General features: G+C 43.7%; 1 protein-coding gene across 6 annotated transcripts in view; it reads right to left on the reverse strand.

Moving 5' to 3' along the window:
• The window catches only part of LOC124001792 (palmitoyltransferase ZDHHC14-like), a 96975-nt gene that overhangs the window by 45469 nt on the left and 28846 nt on the right, over positions 1-22660 (reverse strand). For all 6 annotated transcript variants that reach the window (XM_046308873.1, XM_046308874.1, XM_046308869.1 and 3 more), the window contains one exon: positions 16541-16701. In XM_046308873.1, coding sequence (XP_046164829.1) covers positions 16541-16701 — 161 coding nt within the window. The remainder of the gene's footprint in view (positions 1-16540; positions 16702-22660) is intronic.

Here is a 22660-nt window from a genome sequence, read left to right on the forward strand (position 1 = left end):
TCCATGTAAGAAAGCTAAAGTTGAAGTTCCTTGCTCAGAACATGAGAACATATGAAAGCTGGTGGTTCCTTTTAACATGAGTCTTCAATATCCCCAGGTAAGAAGTGTTAGGTTGTAGTTATTATTGGACTATTTCTCTCTATACCATTTGTATTTCATATACCTTTCACTATTGGATGTTCTAATAGGTACTTTAGTATTGCCAGCCTAATCTCAGGAGTTGATAGGCTTGAAGTCATAAACAGCGCAATGCTTGAAGCACAGCGAAGAGCTGCTGGCATAACGCACTAAAGTGCTGTTTGATTGAATGCTTACAAGCCTGCTGCTGCCTACCACCGCTCAGTCAGACTGCTCTTTCAAATCATAGACTTCAATCTAATATAATAACACACAAAAATACGAGCCTTCGATCATTAATATGGACAGATCCAGAAACTATAATTTCGAAAACAAAACGCTTATTCTTTCAGTGAAATTCAGAACCGTCCTACATTTTATCTAACAGGTGGCATCTATAAGCCTAAATATTGCTGTTACATTGCACAACCTTCAATGTAATGTCATAATGAACGCAAGAGAAGTGACACAATTTGCCTAGTTAATATCGCCTGCTAACAATTGCTTTTAACTAAATATGCAGGTTTAAAAATATATACTTCTGTGTATTGATTTTAAGAAAGGCATTGATGTTTATGGTTAGGTACATTCGTGCAACAATTGTGCTTTTTTCGCAAATGAGCTTTTGTTAAATCATCCCCCGTTTGGTGAAGTTGGCTGTCTTTGTTAGGAAGAAATGGTCTTCACACAGTTCGCAATGAGCCAGGTGGCCCAAACTGCTGCATATACCATGACTCTGTTGCACAGAGCGCAAGTGACACAATTTCCCTAGTTAAGAAATTCATTTTAGCAGGCAATATTAACTAAATATGCAGGTTTAAAAATATATACTTGTGTATTGATTTTAAGAAAGGAGTTGATGTTTATGGTTAGGTACACATTGGTGCAACCACAGTGCTTCTTTCACGAATGCGCTTGTTAAATCACCCGTTTGGCGAAGTAGGCTGTGATTCAATGATAAATTAACAGGCACCTCATTGATTAAATGCAACACAAGACAAGCTAGATAATCACTAGTTAACTACATTACTAGTTTATGTTAAGATAAGATAAGTTTAATGCTACCTAGCACCTTGCCTTGGCTCCTTGTTGCACTCGCATAACAGGTACTCAGCCTGCCACGCAGTCTCCTCGTGGAGTGCAATGTAATCGGCCATAATCGGTGTCCAAAAATGACAATTACCGATTGTTATGAAAACTTGAAATTGGCCCTAATTAAATTGGCCGTTCCGATTAGTCGGTCGCCCTCTAGTTTCTATCACATTACCTTGAACAGGTTAAACTGATCACATTTAGTTTTCCTCTTATTCTATTTCAACTTTTTAATTTTGCTTTCACCCCCGGCTCAAATTCAATAGCCCAGTGGATACACACAGTGTGTGTGTGTGTGTGTGTGTGTGTGTGTGTGTGTGTGTGTGTGTGTGTGTGTGTGTGTGTGTGTGTGTGTGTGTGTGTGTGTGTGTGTGTGTGTGTGTGTGTGTGTGTGTGTGTGTGTGTGTGTGTGTGTGTGTGTGTGTGTGTGTGTGTGTGTGTGTGTGTGTGTGTGTGTGTGTGAGAGTGTGTGTGAGTGAGTGAGCGAGTGAGCGAGAGAGAATGAGTGAGAGACTGCAGACAGCCTGTCTCCCAGCATTGCTGTTCCCCTGTGGAGGGTGTGTATGGTTCTTGACAGAGCAGAGTGTAATGTGTGATAGATCGCACTTCAGGGACCTGATAATCACATCACCCTCTATCGCCTATCAGCTCGCCACCGCAGGACACCCTTCACACGGACACAGGGAGCCCTCACACTCCCCTCCTGTCCCTCCACTCTCTCCCTCTTTCCAAGCACCCACTATCTGTCCTTCTTTCTTTCTTTCTTTGTTGTGTTTTTGTCTGCAAATTGCGACTGACCACAGAGCTGTAGCATAAACAAAGTGGAACACAGCATGCAGAAACTATAAGCTAAATTCCTTCCTCCTCTCACACCATGAAGGGTGCTTGCTTTGTGGGCTTTGTGGTGGCATCACTTCCTCTAGGAGGTTGTACAATTGAACTGCTCTTTTCTGGATTGTTGATAACTAGTGGGCATGGTCCTAATTCTGCTCTGTATGCATTGTTTGAGATTTTGCGTTGTACGCTAAGTATATTTCTGCATGCAGAGTCTCAATTGGATGTTTATTCCATTTTGTGAATTCTTGGTTAGTGAGTGGACCCCAGAACTCACAACCATAGAGGGTTCTGACTGAATTATATTTAGCCAGATCCTAATTGTGATGTTGAGTTTTATGTTCCCTTTTGATGGCATAGAAGGCCCTTCTTGCCTTGTCTCAGATGATTCACAGCCTTGTGGAAGTTACCTGTGTTTTTCCACCGTGCTTCTACATCTGCATTGCTTGCTGTTTAGTGTTTTAGGCTGGGATTCTGTATATAACTTTGTAACATCTGCTGATGTAAAAAGGGCTTTATAAATACATTTGATTGATTTATGTTAGGCCAAGGTACGTACAGTTTTCAAGTGCTCTAGGACAATGGTGTCTAGATGGAATTTGTAATTCTGGTCCTGGTGACTGGACCTTTTTTGGACCTTTATTTTTGTCTTACTGAGATTCACTGTCAAGGCCAGGTCTGACAGAATCTGTGCAGAAGATCTAAGTGCTAAGCACCAGATGTTCTGCAAACAGTAGACATTTGATTTCTGAGTCCAGTAGGGTGAGGGCGGGTGCTGCACACTGTTCTAGTGCCCCGCGCCAATTCATTGATACGTGACCCACAACCTGGACTCGCTCCTATGTAGCAAAATTTGAAAAGCTTTTATTTTTATTTTACATTGGACAAAAGTAGAGACTCCGAGCTAGAAAGTGGCATATCATACACTACACTTGAGGAACAATGGGAAAGTAATTCAGCTTTGAAAGTTGATCAACTTGTAACCCCACTTTTGACAAAATGGCCCTTGAATATTTTGGTACGCCTACTGGAGAGCTTCTCTTTGTCTACACCAATTCAGTATCGTTCACACCCTCTTAAGTCTTAGCCCCACCCATCTCTTTAAGGATTCACGGAGGCCATGTGCTAAACAGAGAAAGTAGTGCTGTAAAGAACCAAAGACTTCAAGACTAAAAGTGATAAATGTAGTAGCCTAAAATAAGGAAAAACTCTAAATAAAAAATCTAGTCTGTGGCCTATATCCTAATCTGACATTGGTGAAAGTCATGTTCTTCACATTACCCTCTCTGGTAAAGACAGTGTATTTGTCACATGCACAGGATACAAAAATATGTAAACGGTATAGTGAAATGGTGTCTTTTGTTTAGACATGTAGCTAAACAATGAACCGGCATAATCCCAACTCATTCTACCACCAATTCAAATGGTGATTGTGGCCTGTGGAATGGTGTCCCACTCCTCTTCAATGGCTGTGCAAAGTTGTTGGATATTGGCGGAAACTGGAACATGCTATTGTCTACGTCGATCCAGAGCTTCTCAAAACATGCTCAATGACTGATATGTCTGAGTATGCAGGCCATGGAAGAACATACATTTTTCAGCTTCCAGGAATTGTGTACAGATCCTTGTGACCGTGCATTATCATGCTAAAACATGAGGTGATGGCGGTGGAGGAATGGCACAACAATGGGCCTCAGGGTCTCATCATGTTCTCTGTGCATTCAAACTGCCATCGATAAAATGCAATTGTGTTCATTCTCCATAGCTATTGCCTGCCCATACCATAACTCCATCACCATGGGGCACTGTGACATCAGTAATCCACTCGCCCACGTCTGCCATATGCCCGGTACAGTTGAAACCGGGATTCATCCGTGAAGAGCACACTTCTGCCGCATGCCAGTGGCCATCGAAGGTGAACATTTTCCCATTGAAGTTGGTCAGGACACCAAACTGCTGTCAGGTCAAGACCCTGGTGAGGATGATGAACACGCAGATGAGCTTCCCATGATCTTTGGTCGTGCAAACACAGTTTCATCAGCTGTCCAGATGGCTGGTCTTTCATGATCCAGCAGGTGAAGAAGCCGGATGTGGAGGTCCGCCCACACAAAGCCATACACATGGTCTGCGGTAGTGAGGCCGGTTGGACGTACTGAAAATGTTTCTAAAACAACGTTGAAGGCGGCTTATGGTAGAGAAATAATCACTAAATTCTCAGTCAACAGTTCTGGTGGACATTGCTGAGGTCAGCTTGCCAACGCTCCCTCAACTTGAGATAACAGTGAAGAGGCGACTCCAGGATGCTGGCCTTCTAGGCAGAGTTGCAAAGAAAAAGCCATATTGACTGGCCAATAAAAATAAAATATTAAGATGGGCAAAAGAACACAGACACTGGACAGAGGAACTCTGCTTAGAAGGATAGCATCCCAAAGTCACCTCTTCCCTGTTGATGTTGAGACTGGTGTTTTGCGTAACATTTAATGAAGCTGCCAGTTGAGGACTTGTCAGGTGTCTGTTTCTCTAACTAGACACTCTAATGTACGTGTCCTCTTGCTCAGTTGTGCACCGGGGCCTTCCACTCCTCTTTCTATTCTGGTTAGGGCCGATTTGCGCTTTTCGGTGGAGTCCACAGTGTTGTATGAGATCTTCAGTTTCTTGGCAATTTCTCACATGGAATAGCCTTCATTTCTCAGAACAAGAATAGACTGACGAGTTACAGAAGAAAGTACTTTGATTCTGGACATTTTGAGCCTGTAATCAAACCCACAAATGCTGATGGTCCAGATACTCAACTAGTCTAAAGGCGGACAGTTTTATTGCTTTTTTAAAATCAGAAAAACAGTTTTCAGCTGTGCTAGCATAACTGCAAAATGGTTTTCTAATGATCAATTAGCCTTTTAACTTCTCTACGGTAGTGTAGATTTTGCTGTGATCTGATAGGGGTGTCAGTGGGCTGACTGAACACTCAGACTGGGTTTCGGTCAGTAATAAAGTAGTCTACAGTAAGGCCTACTACTGCCAAGGGATGATCTATAGGTGTACCTATAGTAGGAGTCCCCTCAAAGCCTACCATGGACTATGTACATACCCAGCATGTTTTTTATTTAAATTTTATTTCACCTTTATTTAACCAGGTAGGCAAGTTGAGAACAAGTTCTCATTTACAATTGCGACCTGGCCAAGATAAAGCAAAGCAGTTTGACACATACAACGACAGAGTTACACATGGAGTAAAACAAACATAGTCAATAATACAGTATAAACAAGTCTATATACGATGTGAGCAAATGAGGTGAGATAAGGGAAGTAATGGAAAAAAAAGGCCATGGTGGCAAAGTAAATACAATATAGCAAGTAAAACACTGGAATGGTAGATTTGCAGTGGAAGAATGTGCAAAGTAGAAATAAAAATAATGGGGTGCAAAGGAGCAAAATAAATAAAGTAGGGAAAGAGGTAGTTGTTTGGGCTAAATTATAGGTGGGCTATGTACAGGTGCAGTAATCTGTGAGAATTGCAGGAGATGTGACCCATTTTTGTTGGTTATGTTCTCGTAGTGGTGTCTAGGGGGCTATATCTCTCTCCCTCTGTGACCCAGTCCCTCCACTATTCCAGAAGAATCAATGTGCTTATATTTCGTCATTCACTCACCAAACATCAGACCTGGTCCTGTGAACCCACGGCTCGTTACCTTCAACACTGTCTTTCAAATGGAATCAAACTAATTAAAAACAACCAAGAAACAGAAGCAAAATACAGTTAACAATAAATACTTTTGGATGAGATACTATGTTCTCTCATCTCTCATAGGCCCAGGAGTCTGTTTCAAACATAAACACTGCTAGACAATGTGGGCTTGTAAAAATAAAAACACAGACATTTGAGTTGAAGTGGTGGCTCTATCAGCCCATTTACAGACGGGCTGCCAGACACTGGTATTTTCCCACAACATATTAACCCAGGCAGGCAGGGAGATGATGACAGGAAGCCGAGTTGCCAGTGAGTTTCTAGTCTGTGTCGGCACAGTTACAACTCTGTTAACACTGACAGTTAAAACCCATCATCAGCTTCATGACACCATACGCTGTAAAGGAAGCAACTATTTCATACCAGCAGCAGAGTGGGCTGTGGAATGCTAATCAATCCAGCGAAGAAGATCAGTCAACAAACCATGTTATGTCAACACTGCATACTCACACATTCTCCTAATGCTGTGAAGCACACAGAGCACCACTAATAAGAGAAAACAAGGCTTACTCCTCTGCAGACAAGGCCAGTCTTCTCCTTAGAGACTTGCTGTTAGTGTGTGTGTGTGTGTGTGTGTGTGTGTGTGTGTGTGTGTGTGTGTGTGTGTGTGTGTGTGTGTGTGTGTGTGTGTGTGTGTGTGTGTGTGTGTGTGTGTGTGTGTGTGTGTGTGTGTGTGTGTGTGTGTGTGTGTGTGTGTGTGTGTGTGTGTGTGTGTGTGTGTGTGTGTGTGTGTGTGTAGTTATATAAGGATGCTGCACTACTAGAGGAGAGCATGGCTGTCTGGGCTGTTCTGAGGAGGAATGGGATCAGTACAACAGTCAGCCTGAGAAATACAGTCTGGAAATGTGAGGAATGAGCCCTGACGTACGTGTGTGTTTGATGGAAAGGGAGATGGAAAAGTTGGTGACCGAGAGCGGGCCAGAGAGATTAATGCAATATAATGAAAGAATGAGAAAGAGGGGAAAGATGGATCCAGGAATGTGAAGATGGAGTGAAGACAGAGATAAAACAAAGAAACAGTGAGTGAGTGTCCAGAGCAGAGGATGCCAACACCTTGTAGGAGCTGGATCAGGGTAAGTGCTAACAGATTTGCTCTAATGCATATCATCCAGCCACACCATGAATAGAGCATTACAGTGGGCAATGGTTGGGGGGGGGGCAGAGAATCAGCATTTAAAAGGGTCAATCAGCAGTTGCTACATCCCTTTCTGGACTTGTAAATTCATTATATTTACTCAATAATATAAACTTATAAATGCTTCATGATCTTAGTTGAACTGTCCTACCCCATCAAAACCCAAAACATAAGATTGTTTTACTCCAATATTCGTAAACAAAGTAAATGTTAAAAACTGAAAAGCCTCAAAACATGATTAAAGCTATCATTTTGATATCATTGATGGTCAGTCCTTGCATCCATAGCAGCTTATGAATTTGAGAATGATTACATTTCTCCAGGCCCATTCTTCAGGTCTTTACCAAAACACTGGCAGTGAGTGTGCTTTGTTTAAATAGCTGATTGGACCTTTAACATGGCTTTTTCCTCTCTCCTCACTATCAGAACAACCAGGGATCTTTTTCTGTCCAGTGGGTTGAACCTGGGATTCCTGAAAAAAGAGCTATAGCCTGAGGTGGTTGTATGGGTAGCATTAGTCAGGACTGCAGCTTTTACAAACTGGAGGAATGCTCTGTACTTGGCCTGGATGTGTGCCCCAACATGCTCCTAAAATCATCATTGTGCAATAGCTGGATCCAGAGGTTTCTATTAAGAAGAGGTAAATATACAGTTCTGGCTGGATCTAGGTAGCAGCAAATCAATGCTTGGTACACCACTACAGATATACCATTGGACCTGGGCAAGAGGCAATTTGTTTGGACGCTGACAATGACAAACATGGGCATGGTAGTGGTAGGTGCTCCTGGGATGGACTACAGAGCTACTGCACTGTAAGAACATGAGAGATGTAGTTTTGAAGAGGTGTAATGGGCTCAAGTTCCCACAGCAGATGCAGGGCAGAGTTCATTCAGAGTGCATTCTCTGATGCCACACACGTTGACATTAACCGAGGGGGGGGCAGAGCGAGTGCTACCATGCCTCCGCTCCCTCCCAAAGCTTCGAGTCCTTTCTGTGCTACCATGCCCCCGCTCCCTCCCAAAGCTTAGAGTTCTTTCTGTGCTACCATGCCTCCACTCCCTCTCGAAGCTTTGAGTCCTTTCTGTGCTACCATGCCTCCACTCCCTCCCAAAGCTTTGAGTCCTTTCTGTGCTACCATGCTACCGCTCCCTCCCAAAGCTTCGAGTCCTTTCTGTGCTACCATGCCTCCACTCCCTCCCAAAGCTTTGAGTCCTTTCTGTGCTACCATGCTACCGCTCCCTCCCAAAGCTTCGAGTCCTTTCTGTGCTACCATGCCTCTGCTCCCTCCCAAAGCTTTGAGTCCTTTCTGTGCTACCATGCCTCTGCTCCCTCCCAAAGCTTCGAGTTCTTTCTATGCTACCATGCCTCCGCTCCCTCCCAAAGCTTAAGTCTACAAACAAGATGAATGAAAACACCACTCTGCTGTTTGTTTAATGAGGGCCTGAAGAACAACTCCTGATTCAGACTCCTGACACAGATAAGAGCATAATACAGTGTGTGTACAAAACATTAACAACACCTTCCTAATCTTGAGTGGCACACCCTTTCTCCCTCAGAACAGCCTCAATTCATTGGGGCATGGACTCTACAAGGTGTTGAAAGCATTGCACAGGGATGCTGGCATATGTTGACTCCAATGCTTCCTATAGTTGTGTCAAGTTGGATGGATGTCCTTTGGATGTCCATCCTTGATAGACACAGCAAACAGTTTTCAACTGTTCTTAAAAACCCACAGACATTGCAGTTCTTGACACAAACCGGTGCGCCTGGCACCTACTACCATAACCAATTCGAAAGACACTTAAATATTTTGTCACATTCTGAATGGCACACATACACAATCCATGTCACAATTGTTTCAAGGTTTCAAAATCCTACTTTAACCGGTGTCCTCCCCTTCATCTACACTGACTGAAGTAGATAGATGAAGTGTATTTAACAAGTGACATCAATAAGGGATCATAGATTTCACCTTGTCAGTCTAATGGAAAGAGCAGCTGATCTTAATGTTTTGTACACTCAGTATCTCGAAGGAGTTAATGTATATAGATTATCATATAAGAGATTCAGTGGGAAAGTACAGTAGCTAGGTTTCACCAAAAGCTGCTTAACATGAGTGAGAGAAAAGTGAGAGAAACGATATAGGCCTATACTTCCAAATGTATTTATTGGTCTTAAAGTTGATCACGTCTCATATCAAACGTGAGGTCTCAATGAAAGAGGAGAGAAACGGATTGCCCGCCAGACAGAGAGACACTTGAACAAACACCAACCTACAATAACATTTCTATATTTCATCATCAGCATCATCCAGGGAAGCGCCAGACTTGGCAGCTTCTATAGCTAAGCAAAGCTTCATTCCACAGAGGAGCTCAGAACGGCTCTTCTGGTTTAGGCTCTTCTCGAGAGGCTTACAGGAGACCGAGGAGAGCAAAGCTAGGTTTGACAGTGTTTGCTCTCAGTTCTCTCTCTCACACAGTTGTGACTCTGGAGATGTCAGAGGAGTAGGAGAGTTCTTCCTGGCTCCGCCCACAGCAGCAGAAAAGAATGTCAGAAGTTTGCTCCATAATGAGACTAGATGACCTTTGACCTGCCAGGGGACAACTGGCACACCACCGCCCGAGGGGGAGAGGCATCAATCAAAGCTAACAATATGACCACTGGTCTAGGCATAGCAGGTGGAGGTCAGGGAGAGAGGGAAGGGGAGAGAGACAGGGAAAGATATGGTGAGGACATGAGATGGAGGGAGACAGGGAAAGATATGGTGAGGACATGAGATGGAGGGAGACAGGGAAAGATATGGTGAGGACATGAGATGGAGGGAGACAGGGAAAGATATGGTGAGGACATGAGATGGAGGGAGACAGGGAAAGATATGGTGAGGACATGAGATGGAGGGAGACAGGGAAAGATATGGTGAGGACATGAGATGGAGGGAGACAGGGAAAGATATGGTGAGGACATGAGATGGAGGGAGACAGGGAAAGATATGGTGAGGACATGAGATGGAGGGAGACAGGGAAAGATATGGTGAGGACATGAGATGGAGGGAGACAGGGAAAGATATGGTGAGGACATGAGATGGAGGGAGACAGGGAAAGATATGGTGAGGACATGAGATGGAGGGAGACAGGGAAAGATATGGTGAGGACATGAGATGGAGGGAGACAGGGAAAGATATGGTGAGGACATGAGATGGAGGGAGACAGGGAAAGGAGGAGCGGAAAAGAGGGATGTGTGTGAGACAGGTGTGGGATTGAGTAGGGACATGACGAATAGAAAACAAATTGGTTCTGTTAAAACATTCAGAAAATTCCACATTTGCGTCTCAAGGTGAGTCCATTTCCGATGGTTAATAATCATTGCACCTGTACTACCATTACTGTACCTTAATTTACTGTACCTCGCAATGTTTGCATTTCCTGTTTTACTTCTAAAAGTATTGCCATACAGGACTTTGCTGCTGTCGCTTGCCTTTCTCTGCCATTTTTTCAACTGCTAATGACGATGATGTAGTAGTGTAGGGTTGACTCCAAAATAACGGATTCCTCAACTCCTTGCACATCGACTCACGATGTCGACTCCCATTTCTGAGTGTCAAAATTGGATTCCCCTAAGAATCGACTCCTGAGATTCAGTATTTTTAGGATGGAGGAGACCGATTAGTTTGCCACACTTCCGGCAACACAAACACTCGCATCTTTCAAAGCGAGGAACGGAGAGAGAGGAGAGGGGCACATTATAGGCAGGTAGGTCCTAATGGCATACAGAATCAGAACTGTGCACTCGGCCCATCCATCTTCAATCAACAGCAATGGATGCAAAATCACTCAACAATGCCCATCAGTGATTAGGCTTTAAAGATGAGCGAGATGCAACAGTTTGCTCTCACATTACCTGCGAACGTGCATGAGTGTGTTTACAGTGTGGTAGCCAGGGCATTAAAACAGAGGAGAAGTTAGTCTCACGCTTCAACGCTCTTAGCTGTTGCTGAAATTGACCCACTATGCCAGGGCTATTCAACTCTTACCCTACGAGGTCCAGAGCCTGCTGGTTTTCTGTTCAACCTGATAACAATGAATTGCAAGCACCTGGTGTCCCAGGTCTAAATCAGTCCCTGATTAGAGGGGGGAAATTATCAAATGCAGTGGAACTGGCTTCGAGGTCCAGAGTTGCATTTGAGGGCACTATGCTGTTTACTTTCTGAAGCAACAAAAAAAGGTAAGGGATTTTTCTTAATGTAAGGGAATACCCCCCTGTATTGGACAAAAATGAATGGGAAGTCATTGGCATCGGACAAACCATATACACATTGTCCAATACCACCCAATTCAGCGTTGATTCATGCAAAGTGTATTGCAAATGCCATATGGCAATTGCCAGTTGTAACACTTTAAAAATTCAACAGGTGGCGAATCCGCTCCACCATGGTTTTTCATATTGGAAATGTAACCCAAGTCAACCTCCAAAAGCAAAATTTGAAAAAATTATTTTTTTTTTGTCAAAAACTTATCACCCCTTAAGTGCTTTCTGGACCGTTTTTCAAAATTATTTCGAATTTTTGTCAATTACACGTGTAAGAACTGTATGAATATACTTTTGTCCAATTTCATTATCATATATTTATTATTTTTTTACATGCGCATAAGTAATATGTTTTGTCCATTTTCAATATGATTTCATAGGAAGTCAAAAGTCAAAAATGTCAACTTTGTAAAAAACTTCACACACCCTTAAAAAAGTGCTTTCTGGACCGTTTTTCGAAATTCTTTCAAATTGTGTGTCAATTACACACGTATAAGAACTGTATCAACATACTTTAGTTGTTTTTATTATCATTATTTTTTTTACTTGTGCATAAGGAATATGATTTGTCCGTTTACAATATGATTTCATAGGAAGTCAAAAGTCACTTTTTTTGGGGGCCAAATGCCATAAGAAATTTGACATGCTCAAAAATCCTGCAGAAATGCAAAATTGACTGGCCTGATGAACACAGGATGGCCTGGAAGTGATAGTTGCTCCCTTCCAACGCTCGTTGTGTTGACTTCATCATGTCCATTTTGTGATGTTTTTTCACTGTTGAATCATATTGCAAGTGCATTTGCAATATGGTTCAATGGGCATTTACCATATGAAATTTGACATGCTCAAAAATGCAAAATTGACTGGCCTGATGAACACGGGATGGCCGAGCAGTGATAGTTGTACCTTTCCATCACTCGTTGTGTTGATTTCATCATGTCCATTTGTTTATGTTTTCTCACTTTTGCAAAGTCACTGTGCATTTGCAATATGGTTCAATGGTCATGTAACATCACGATTTTGTCATGCTATAAAAATCCTGCAGGAATGCAAAATTGACTGGCCTGATGAACACAGGATGGCCTGGCAGTGATAGTTGTTCCTTTCCATCACTCGTTGTGTTGATTTCATCATGTCCATTTGGTGATGTTTTTTCACTATAGAATCATATTGCAAATGCACGTGCATTGTTGTGCAACTGGTAACCCAAAAATAAAAATATGGTTGTAAATGCATTTACCAGGACTCCTATTGTCCATGCCCGCTATGGGAGTACCCTACTACGGCCCTCTATCTATGGGGGCCGTCCTGAGTGCTTTATGGACTGTTTAAAATATGCTGATGGATACGCATTGTTGTGCAACTGGTGATTGAAAATAGGCACCTGGTAAACCAAAAATAAAAATATGGTTGTAAATGCATTTACCGGTCATTCTGATATTAATGCCCGCTATGAGAACACAGGATGGCCGGGCAGTGATAGTTGTTCCTTTCCATCACTCGTTGTGTTGATTTCATCATGTCCATTTGGTGATGTTTTTTCACTATACAATCATATTGCAAGTGCACGTGCATTTGCAATATGGTTCAATGGGCATTTACCATATGAAATTTGACATGCTCAAAAATGCAAAATTGACTGGCCTGATGAACACAAGATGGCCGAGCAGTGATAGTTGTACCTTTCCATCACTCGTTGTGTTGATTTCATCATGTCCATTTTTTTATGTTTTCTCACTTTTGCAAAGTCACTGTGCATTTGCAATATGGTTCAATGGGCAGGTACCATCACGAATTTGTCATGCTATAAAAATCCTGCAGGAATGTGAAATTGACTGGCCCGATGAACTCGGGATGGCTGGGCAGTGATTCTGGTTCATCTCATTGGCTCGTTAGGGTTGATTTCAGAATGTCACTTTGGTGATGGTACTTCACTGTTTAAACATATTGCAAATGGACAAGAGTCACCAGCAAGTCACTGTCCATCAGTCAATTAGATATCATTCTGACACCAAACTGATACAATCTGACATTAAACCCACTTTTTCCAACTCGTTTAGTAGCCAACTATCACATACTTCAGAGCTAGCTGAGGCGACCCCGAATCCCAAGTTTCGGCTCGATCGGTCATTTGGTGTCCGAGCAAAACCCTAATTGGTGCTGAAAATCCACTTTTTTCCATGACTTGCTACGGGGTCCTTGAATGAGCTATCGGACAGAAACGTTGGGGTCTGTCTATATGGGCCGAGACGGTCGCAATGCACCTAGTCTTGCGACTCTGGGACATTTCTAAATGTCGCCATTTTCGTGATGCAAAAATGAATTGAAGTCATTGCAAATGTACGAAGCTGTTTCGCGGTCCGAGAACCATCTAGAGCCACGTAACTCACCACGCACTATCGACCTGAGGTCTAGAACAGGATTCTAAAGTTTCGGAACTCTAGGTCTGACGGTTCTTTAAAAGTTCCAACAAGGTTAACTAATGCAGGCAGTGTATGTCTCTACGCACCCCAATGGGTCCCTACTTCCAAGCTGTGTGTGTGTAATTTAGTTTTCCTTTGAAATTTTATGGGAAAAATGACTGATTTACAGTTCATGGGGGTTGCCTAATCACATATATGAAGTTTTGGAAAGATCTGACTTTTTTAACCCCTCGAAACAGCCCAAGAGACACCAATTATGGCACTTCCGGTTGGCACAGGAAGATATAAGTCAACACACATCCTCACTGGGGTATGCTTTTACAGAATCCTGAGTTTTAAGTCCTTACGTTAAGAATTGACTGATTTACACAGGGTTGAATGCACTGTGTCTATCAAACTGCAGGCAGGGTATGGATAAACACTTTTAGGGTGATTTTAACCACTTCCGGTTGATCCAGGAAGCTTAGAATCGACACAGGTAGACCTCATAGTGGTCTGATGGACTGTCATAGAAGACAGGTTCATTAGGCATTCATAACCCACATAGGCTTCAGGTTGAATTTAGAGGGGCAGGCAATGTATTCCTATGGGGAGAGAGGTCAATGCAAACTGTTTGATGTAAACACCTTTTAACTGTTAAGGGTTAATACCACATGGTCAAGGTTAGGCTTGCACGGATCGGGAGGACCTTAGGAACGTATCTGCGGTCGAATTGTGCTTCTCACCCTAACAGTTCTCTCACTGTCACCCAAAAGCAAATGACGTTGTGGGGCAGGCTTCATTTTGGGCCTACTTTTCTAATGGTCGCTGCGCTTAGACCGAGAGAGCTACGGTCAAGTGGGATATCTCGTTGGAACTCGGCACGGCCTAGAGATTATGTTTATGCCATTGCCTGCTCTCTGTGTCTTTGAGCACTGCACTTTTTCACTCCATCCTTGCTGTGTGTGTGTGTGTGTGTGAGCTTTTCTTTGACATATGCTGGGAGAAATGACTGATTTACAGTTCATGAGGGTTATCTAGTCACACATATGAAGTTTTAAAAATATGTGCCTTTTTTAACCCTTCAAAACAGACAGTGTGACCCAATTAAAGGCACTTCCGGTTGGCACAGGAAGATATAAGTAAACACGTCTTGATTGACATAGCCACCTACAGAATCCTGAGTTTTAAGTCTTTAAGTTAAGAATTGACTGATCTACACAGGGTTGAATACACTATGTCTATCAAACTGCAGGCAGTGTATGGGTCAACACTGATAAGGTGATTTCAACCACTTCCGGTTGCTTCAGGAAGCTTAGAATCGACACAGGTAGACCTCATAGTGGTCTGATGGACTGTCATAGAAGACAGGTTCATTAGGCATTCATAACCCACATAGGCTTCAGGTTGAATTTAGAGGTGCAGGCAATGTATTCCTATGTGGAGAGAGGTCAATGCAAACTGATGTAAACACCTTATTTTAACTGTTAAGGGTTAATGCCACATGGTCAAGGTTAGGCTTGCACGGATCGGGAGGACCTTAGGAACGTACCTGCGGTCGAATTGTGCTTCTCACCCTAACAGTTCTCTCACTGTCACCCAAAAGCAAATGACATTGAGGGCCAGCCTTCATTTTGGGCCTACTTTTCTAATGGTCGCTGTGCTTAGACCGAGCGAGCTACGGTCAAGCGGGGCATCTTGTTGAACTCGGCACGGCCTAGAGAATATGGAAATGCCATTGTAGGCTTTGTGTGTCTTTAAGCACCGCACTTTGTCACTCCATCCTTGCTGTGTGTGTGTTTATGTGTGTGTGTGTGTGAGAGAGAGAGCTTTTCTTTGACATCTGTTGGGAGAAATGACTGACTTACAGTTTATGGGGGTTGCCTAATCACACATACGAAGTTTTGAAAAGATCTGACCTTTTTAACCCTGGGAAACTGCCACTGTGACACCATTTAAGGCACTTCCGGTTGGCACAGGAAGCTATAAATAAACTCATATCGTGATTGGGATTTGCCTTTACAGAATCCTGAGTTTTAAGTCTTTACGTTAAGAACTGAGTTATTTACGGAGGGTTTAGTGAGTGTGTTTTATTTCAGAAAATCATAGAAAATCACAGAAATCTCGCAGAGCTCCGCAGCACACTTTAAAAAGATTCGTAAGAACACCCTGCAACTGGATCTGTAACCGTTGAAAAAAAAACACCTATCCGTGAACATCACCAATCTGTCGTTGTACGATTTCCCTTAAATGACGATAGATAAATGGCTGGTTCTTTTTTTATTGACACCGGAGGCTCCTTTACTTTGACGTGAAGTGGAAAAATAATTTCTCTATTTTCATTTTGGACCTTTAATCCCAGATAAATGGCCATAACTCAAAAACCGTTGAGGCCTAGACGCCATCTTGTTCAGGGCCAACTGCCCATTATGCCAAACCTACGCTCACCGAGTTTCGGCTTCAAAATATTTTCAGTTTTCGAGATAAGGCCCCGTCGTGAATCGTGATTTTTTATCCAATAGCAATATGATTGCTTATGCCCTCTTGTGGGAATTTCCGGAACAGCGGAAAAATGACCAAAATCGTATTATTTTTGTAAAACGGAAACCGAATGTCCGACAAAGTTCATTTGATGACTTCCCGGTAGGTCCGGCCCTGCCGCTCGGCCCGACAATGTCCGCGAATTTTACAAACGATTTCGGACGTCTAGTAAGGGACCGTACATTTGCAATATGGACTTTCTCACTAACCATACAGCAACTGCCGAAATCTTCCCTTAAGGTATGTTAAAGACCCCAATTTGGTTTAAACGTTTTCATGTTCACACCCCTAGGAGAGAGTGTTTGTGGACAGGGATGATTGAGAAGGAGGGATAAATACAGTACATAGAACTAATAGAAGTCTTCTTACCGATCTGTCTCTCCAGGTCTGCAGCCTCATCAGGTGTAGCTCGGGGCAGGACCCCCGGGTCACTGAAGCTCGTCCTGAAGAGAGTCCCCAGCACAAAGACAAATAGCACCCCCCCTATCACTGGGATGGCTGGGGTGAGCTGCACCGACAGGAAGGGACAGCTAAGGGAAAGAAAGATGAGAGAGGCAGAGTTAGACTCACAGATCCTCAGTGTATGCAAGTCCTGAAGTATTCAAAGTAGGCTGCGCTAAGTCAAACATACGACGATGATGAGAATCGTCGGCACGTGTTTGCTGGCCAAGAAAGTGTCGTTTCGGGAAGTGGATATAATTATCCTCCACACCCAGCCCCATTTCAAAGCAGAGCGTAGATATTAGATATGGAGAATCATGACCTCCGTTTACAGACAATTATCCGGACGCCTGTCTCTATCCCACCCCCTCAGCACCCTCCTCCCCCTGGGCCAGGGCTTCCCCAGTGTCTGCCCTGTAATCTGATCTAATGACATATCATTGAGTTTTATCCCGTTAGTTTGGTCTGATCTTGTAGGTACTTATTACTGTAATCGCTTTATCATTAGAGCTGATATGGCCAGGCCATGCACTGTCACTTCCGATTTCATTACTGACGAGGAGCCGGGTGGGGGGCAGGTGTGAGGCATTCCTTGAGGGGGATATTAATGAATGTGTGATGTGGAGTCGTTATGGTTTATCAAACAAACAAAATGTCATTCTGTTACTTTAAGTCGGACATTTACTACGAAAAACTGTACTACAGAGTTGAGCCTTGCTCAAAAAGTCCTGTACCACACTAGCCCATCTGAATGATGTGACCACTGTAGGCCAGGAATAGAAGGACGAGGAACAGCACCTGATCGGACTGGAAAAACCGTTCATTTCACTCACACGTCAAAAAATGTCATTATCAAAAACGCTCATCATTGAACTGTCCCCAAATTCACAACATAGAAGGAGAGGTGATCCTAAACATGCTTTAGTCTCTCAGAGAGGATGGATTGTTATGAGGCAAGATGACATGGAACAGGGCACAGAGAGGTGAGGGAGGGATTATTATTATTATTCCATTAGTATGATGTTCAACAGCAGGAGGACAGTTCAGAGTTCTTACGCTGCCAAGCAAAATCACATTTGATCATAAAGGCCAAGCTAGGGACTCTAAAAGGAAGTGATAGGTTGCTGTGTAGACAGAGGCGAGAGGGGAAATTATCTATAGTCATGTTTACATCAGTGTTAGTTGGCATTATGTGAGAACCTGAAAACATGGCATGCTAGGAAATACTAGGTAATAGCGGTGTGCCGAGTAATCGGACAAAACGGGTATCGTAACGGATATGGGCAATTTTCTGGATACAATTATGATCAGAGTATTTTTTGTAATTAGCTGTGATCGAAGAAAAAGAAACTCAGGTGCCAGCATACACCTTTCTCGTGTCAGTCATGTGCGAGGTTCTACGTGGTCTAAAGAACTCATCTGGTTACTTTGCCTGTCTGTAAAGAACAGGGCGGGCTCTACATTCATCCTGCTTACCCATATCCGTTACGATACTCGGAAAGGCACTGGAGCAATGAACCGCCCTTGCTGTCTCTGCCTGGCAGGTTCCCCTCTCTCCACTGGGATTCTCTGCCTCTAACCCTATTACAGTCACTGGTGCTCTTCCATGCCGTCCCTAGGAGGGGTGTGTCACTGACGTGATCTTCCTGTCCGGGTTGGCGCCCCCCCTTGGGTTGTGGCGTGGCGGAAATCTTTGTGGGCTATACTCAGCCTTGTCTCAGGATGGTGATTAAAGATATCCCTCTAGTGGTGTGGGGGCTGTGCTTTGGAAAATTGGGTGGGGTTATATCCTGCCTGTTTGACCCTGTCCGTGGGTATCATCGGAAGGGGCCACAGTGTCTCCCGACCCCTCCCGTCTCAGCCTCCAGTATTTATGCGGCAGTAGTTTGTGTCGGGGGGCTAGAATCAGTCTGTTATATCTGGAGTATCTCTCCTGTCTTATCTGGTGTCCTTTGTGAATTTAAGTATGCCCTCTCTCCCTTTCTTACTCTTGGAGGACCTGAGCCCTAGGACCATGCCTCAGGACTACCTGGCCTGATGACTCCTTGCTGTCCCCAGTCCACCTGGCCGTGCTGCTGCTCCAGTTTCAACTGTTCTGCCTGCGGCTATGGAACCCTGACCTGTTCACCGGACGTGCTACTTGTCCCAGACCTGCTTTTTTCAACTCTCTAGAGACAGCAGGAGCAGTATATACACTCTGAATGATCTGCTATGAAAAACCAACTGACATTTACTCCTGAGGTGCTGACCTGTTGCACCCTCGACAACCACTGATTATTATTATTTGACCCGGCTGGTCAGCTATGAACATTTGAACATCTTAGCCATGTTCTGTTATAATCTCCACCCGGCACAGCCAGAGGAGGACTGGCCACCCCTCATAGCCTGGTTCCTCTCTAGGTTTCTTCCTAGGTTCATTGTTTGGAGTTTTAGTCTGGGTTTCTGTACAGCACTTTGACATCAGCTGATGTAAGAAGGGCTTTATAAATAAATTTGCTTGATTGCCCTGATTGGAGAGTGAAGTTGAATTCCTCCATAATTTCACCCGATCACTTTTCCTCCATTTTTTTGGTCTGATAATATAGATTGCTGCTGCCTGCAACTTTGATAAAATCACACAGCAAGGACGTTTGCTATCAAGCTATAAATGTGTAAAATATCTTACAAGCATGGGCAAGTAAAAAATAAAAAACGAAGTAAAAATAATGAAAACGCTGAGTGACAGAACTTTTCTGCCTACTGCAAGTTGAGGGACAGACACACACACCTAATTTGCAGTGAGAACGTGCAGGGAGGTATTTTGCCCACATCTACTTAGGCATATTAAAAAAACATTTTTTTCCCCCCGATCACCAATATCATCTGATCCGACTATAAACTGTACATTTACAGATACGATTATGAGTATGGCCAAACCCTACTAGGTATGCAAAGATATTGTGAATCAGGGAGCATTTGTGGTTGACTATCCAGCAGAGTTATGGCAGAGGCCTGTTCCATCACCATTCTCCAGATGGCAACACCTTGGGAGCCTGGCCATATCCACAGTGCTACAGAACCAGGGTCGCAGCCAGGGTCAGAAGGTGGGAGCCAGCACTCCCACCAACCTGGCCACACTATTATAAGCCTACCATTCTTTGGTGCTTGAGTGGAGGATGGGAGTCCAAAGCTGAAGCTAAGGAACCAACCATGTTCAAACACTGGCTGGTAATAAAGTAACCATCTCAACTTTCAGATGATCTCACGTCGACTAGCATAAATTCATGCAGCCAAAACTTCAAGAATTTTGGCCAAGATGTGAGAGGTGGGTATTGATGGCCAGATTGTGTGTGTGACTGACAGAGTCTTCCAATCCACTGGCTGTCTTTTCTGGGTGGCTGCATCAGGTGGCTGCATGTGCCTGGCTTGCTGGCCTGCCCCCAGGGCACACCCTGGTCAATGCCCATCCCTCAGTAAGGCTGCTGCCAGGAAAGCTGGAGGACACTACATCCTGTAAGCCTTATTAATACCACGACTGGGCAGCAGCTGCTGTCACCAGCTGGCTAACACACCAAATCTGGACCTGCTATAAAAAGTGATCAAGTAACAGTGAAACAGCAAAAGTAGCTCCTGTTTCACCAAGTTCCCAGAGCAGCAGAGAAAATGAGTTCCCACAGAAAGTGAGGGTAAAAGTAGAGCCGTGTGGATGAAACATGGTGGTAGTGTCCTCTGTCCTGTTGTCTGGGACATCAGCTAGGGTCTACTCTGCACAATGATGGGATAATAGCAGTGCTGGCTGGACTAATATCCACGTTTCCCGTTCTGCCAGAGATGGACTTAATGTGATCTGCTGTGTGCCTGGAAATTGTCTGTGTGTGTGTGTGCCTGAGCACTGACTCTTCCACAGTCACATGCTGGTAGAGTAGAGGGTATAGCAGACTTACAGACCAGAGGCAGGTCATAGTGAGCCTCTTTCTACAGCTCAACCAAGGGTGAGCATACATACCAACTCACTGACATCATCACCCACTCTGACATAGTCTGGGAGAGAGGGACAGGGAGACACACGATTAAGTGCACAGGAGATGGTGTAGCAACGGAGTTGCAAAGACTGACTACGAATGCATACAACCCACTCCATGGTGAAGCGCTCATTCCCATGAGGTAGTACAGACCCAGTGGATCCCCCTCCACCTCTGCCTGTTGAGAAATCATGTCGTTCTGAGCACAGCTGTCCATTTGAGGAGAGATTACAGTGAGGAAGATGTACTCCAGAGGCCTGCTCCTGCCCTGCCTGACGATGTAATCCATTACCAGGCCAAATCCTCAGAGCCAAGTTGAGCCCTGCTAGAGCTGGAGCTTGATATATATAGCCCATCACCACCATGACCCTGCAGTATAGAAGGCCAGAGTGGAGCTAAGAATCATTCACTCTGACCATAGCAGTCCAATAGTGTGTCCATCAATCCAGAGCCATTGTCTGCTTTTAATGATGGAAACCGCTAAGCAAGATGGAAAAAAACTACAGTTTGAATGTCTTTCTGCTGTCATCATATGGATGGTATAGATACCTGTGGACGCTAACCTGCCACCTCTGTGGGAGGGTTAACCCAGGCGAGGATGAGCAGAGTGATTGTTCCTTTCTGCTCTTGATGCATCCTGGGCTTGTTGGGTAGGGGGCAGTATTTTGATGTTTGGATGACAAACGTTCCCAAAGTAAACCTGTTACAAAGTAAACCTGTTACAAAGTAAACCTGTTACAAAGTAAACCTGTTACAAAGTAAACCTGTTACAAAGTAAACCTGTTACTCAGGCCCAGAAGCTAGGATATACATATGCGTGGTAATATTGGATAGAAAACACTCTAAAGTTTCCAACACTTAAAATAATGTCTGAGTATAACAGAACTAATAAAACCGGAGGAAAATCCATCCAGGAAGTGAGAGTTTTTGATGTGGGTAGTTTTCAATTGAATGCCTAGAGATGATATAAATGGTTAGGACACAGGTTGCAGTTCCTATGGCTTCCACTAGATGTCAACAGTATTTAGACATCGTTTCAGGCTTGTTTTCTGAAAAATTAAGAAGAATGAGACCATTTTGTAAGTGGACTGTAGAATCAAGCAGAGCACACCCCTCCAAAAAAAAAACAGACAACCAGAGGCCACACTAAGCTTACACTGTTGTTGTTTTGGGATAGGCTATTATCACTACTGATGTAGGATTTTAATTTGATCACTCTTTTGCTGCTGATACATTTTCTGCACAGCAGGAAATGCAGATGAGCTTCATGATTTACACAATTCACCGAAAACACTCACTAACACAAGGTCTTAAATTATTTTTTACCTTTATTTAACTAGGCAAGTCAGTTAAGAACAAATTCTTATTTTCAATGATGGCCTAGGAACAGTGGGTTAACTGCCTTGTTCAGGGGCAGAACGACAGATTTTTACCTTGTCAGCTCGGGGATACGATCTTGCAACATTTCGTTTACTAAGCCTAGTGGTTAGAGCGTTGGACATCTGCCGCCCAGGTTATTAATAACAGTACTGCACTTTTCATGTTGCCAAATTTTGGCCAGCTAATAGTCTAACCACCAATCCAGCAACATTATGGACTAAACATTAAAATCCTGTTGCTGCACAATTATTTTGCTGCGACAATATTGGTCACATTTTGATTCTACATCTGTAGTAGTACACCACAGTGGGCAGATGAATAAATCTGACAGATGACCTGAATCTCTGGTCCCTACCGCTCGCATTTCTCCTTGCTCTGGAGAGCTCACACAGTAATGGAGGGTGATTTTGAGCATTCTGAGCCCTAAGCACTCATGTGTTTATCCCTGTCAATGCAGGCCAGATGCAAGGCTTGCTGATCGATGGAATTTACAACACACAGCAGGCTGGAGAGGCCTAATCCCTGCCTATTTTGCTCCAGCTAAAGTGAAGGGAAACCCACAGGACCTACTGTGACATGAAATCCATTCAAGGTGAGCTGGTCTCATCTGTAGGGAATGGACAAGGTTTAACAGTTCAATGCCTTAGAAAGAGATAGGTGCCTGAAA

The sequence above is a fragment of the Oncorhynchus gorbuscha genome, linkage group LG17 (genome assembly GCF_021184085.1).
Source record: "Oncorhynchus gorbuscha isolate QuinsamMale2020 ecotype Even-year linkage group LG17, OgorEven_v1.0, whole genome shotgun sequence".
In the NCBI taxonomy this organism is placed as follows: domain Eukaryota; kingdom Metazoa; phylum Chordata; class Actinopteri; order Salmoniformes; family Salmonidae; genus Oncorhynchus; species Oncorhynchus gorbuscha.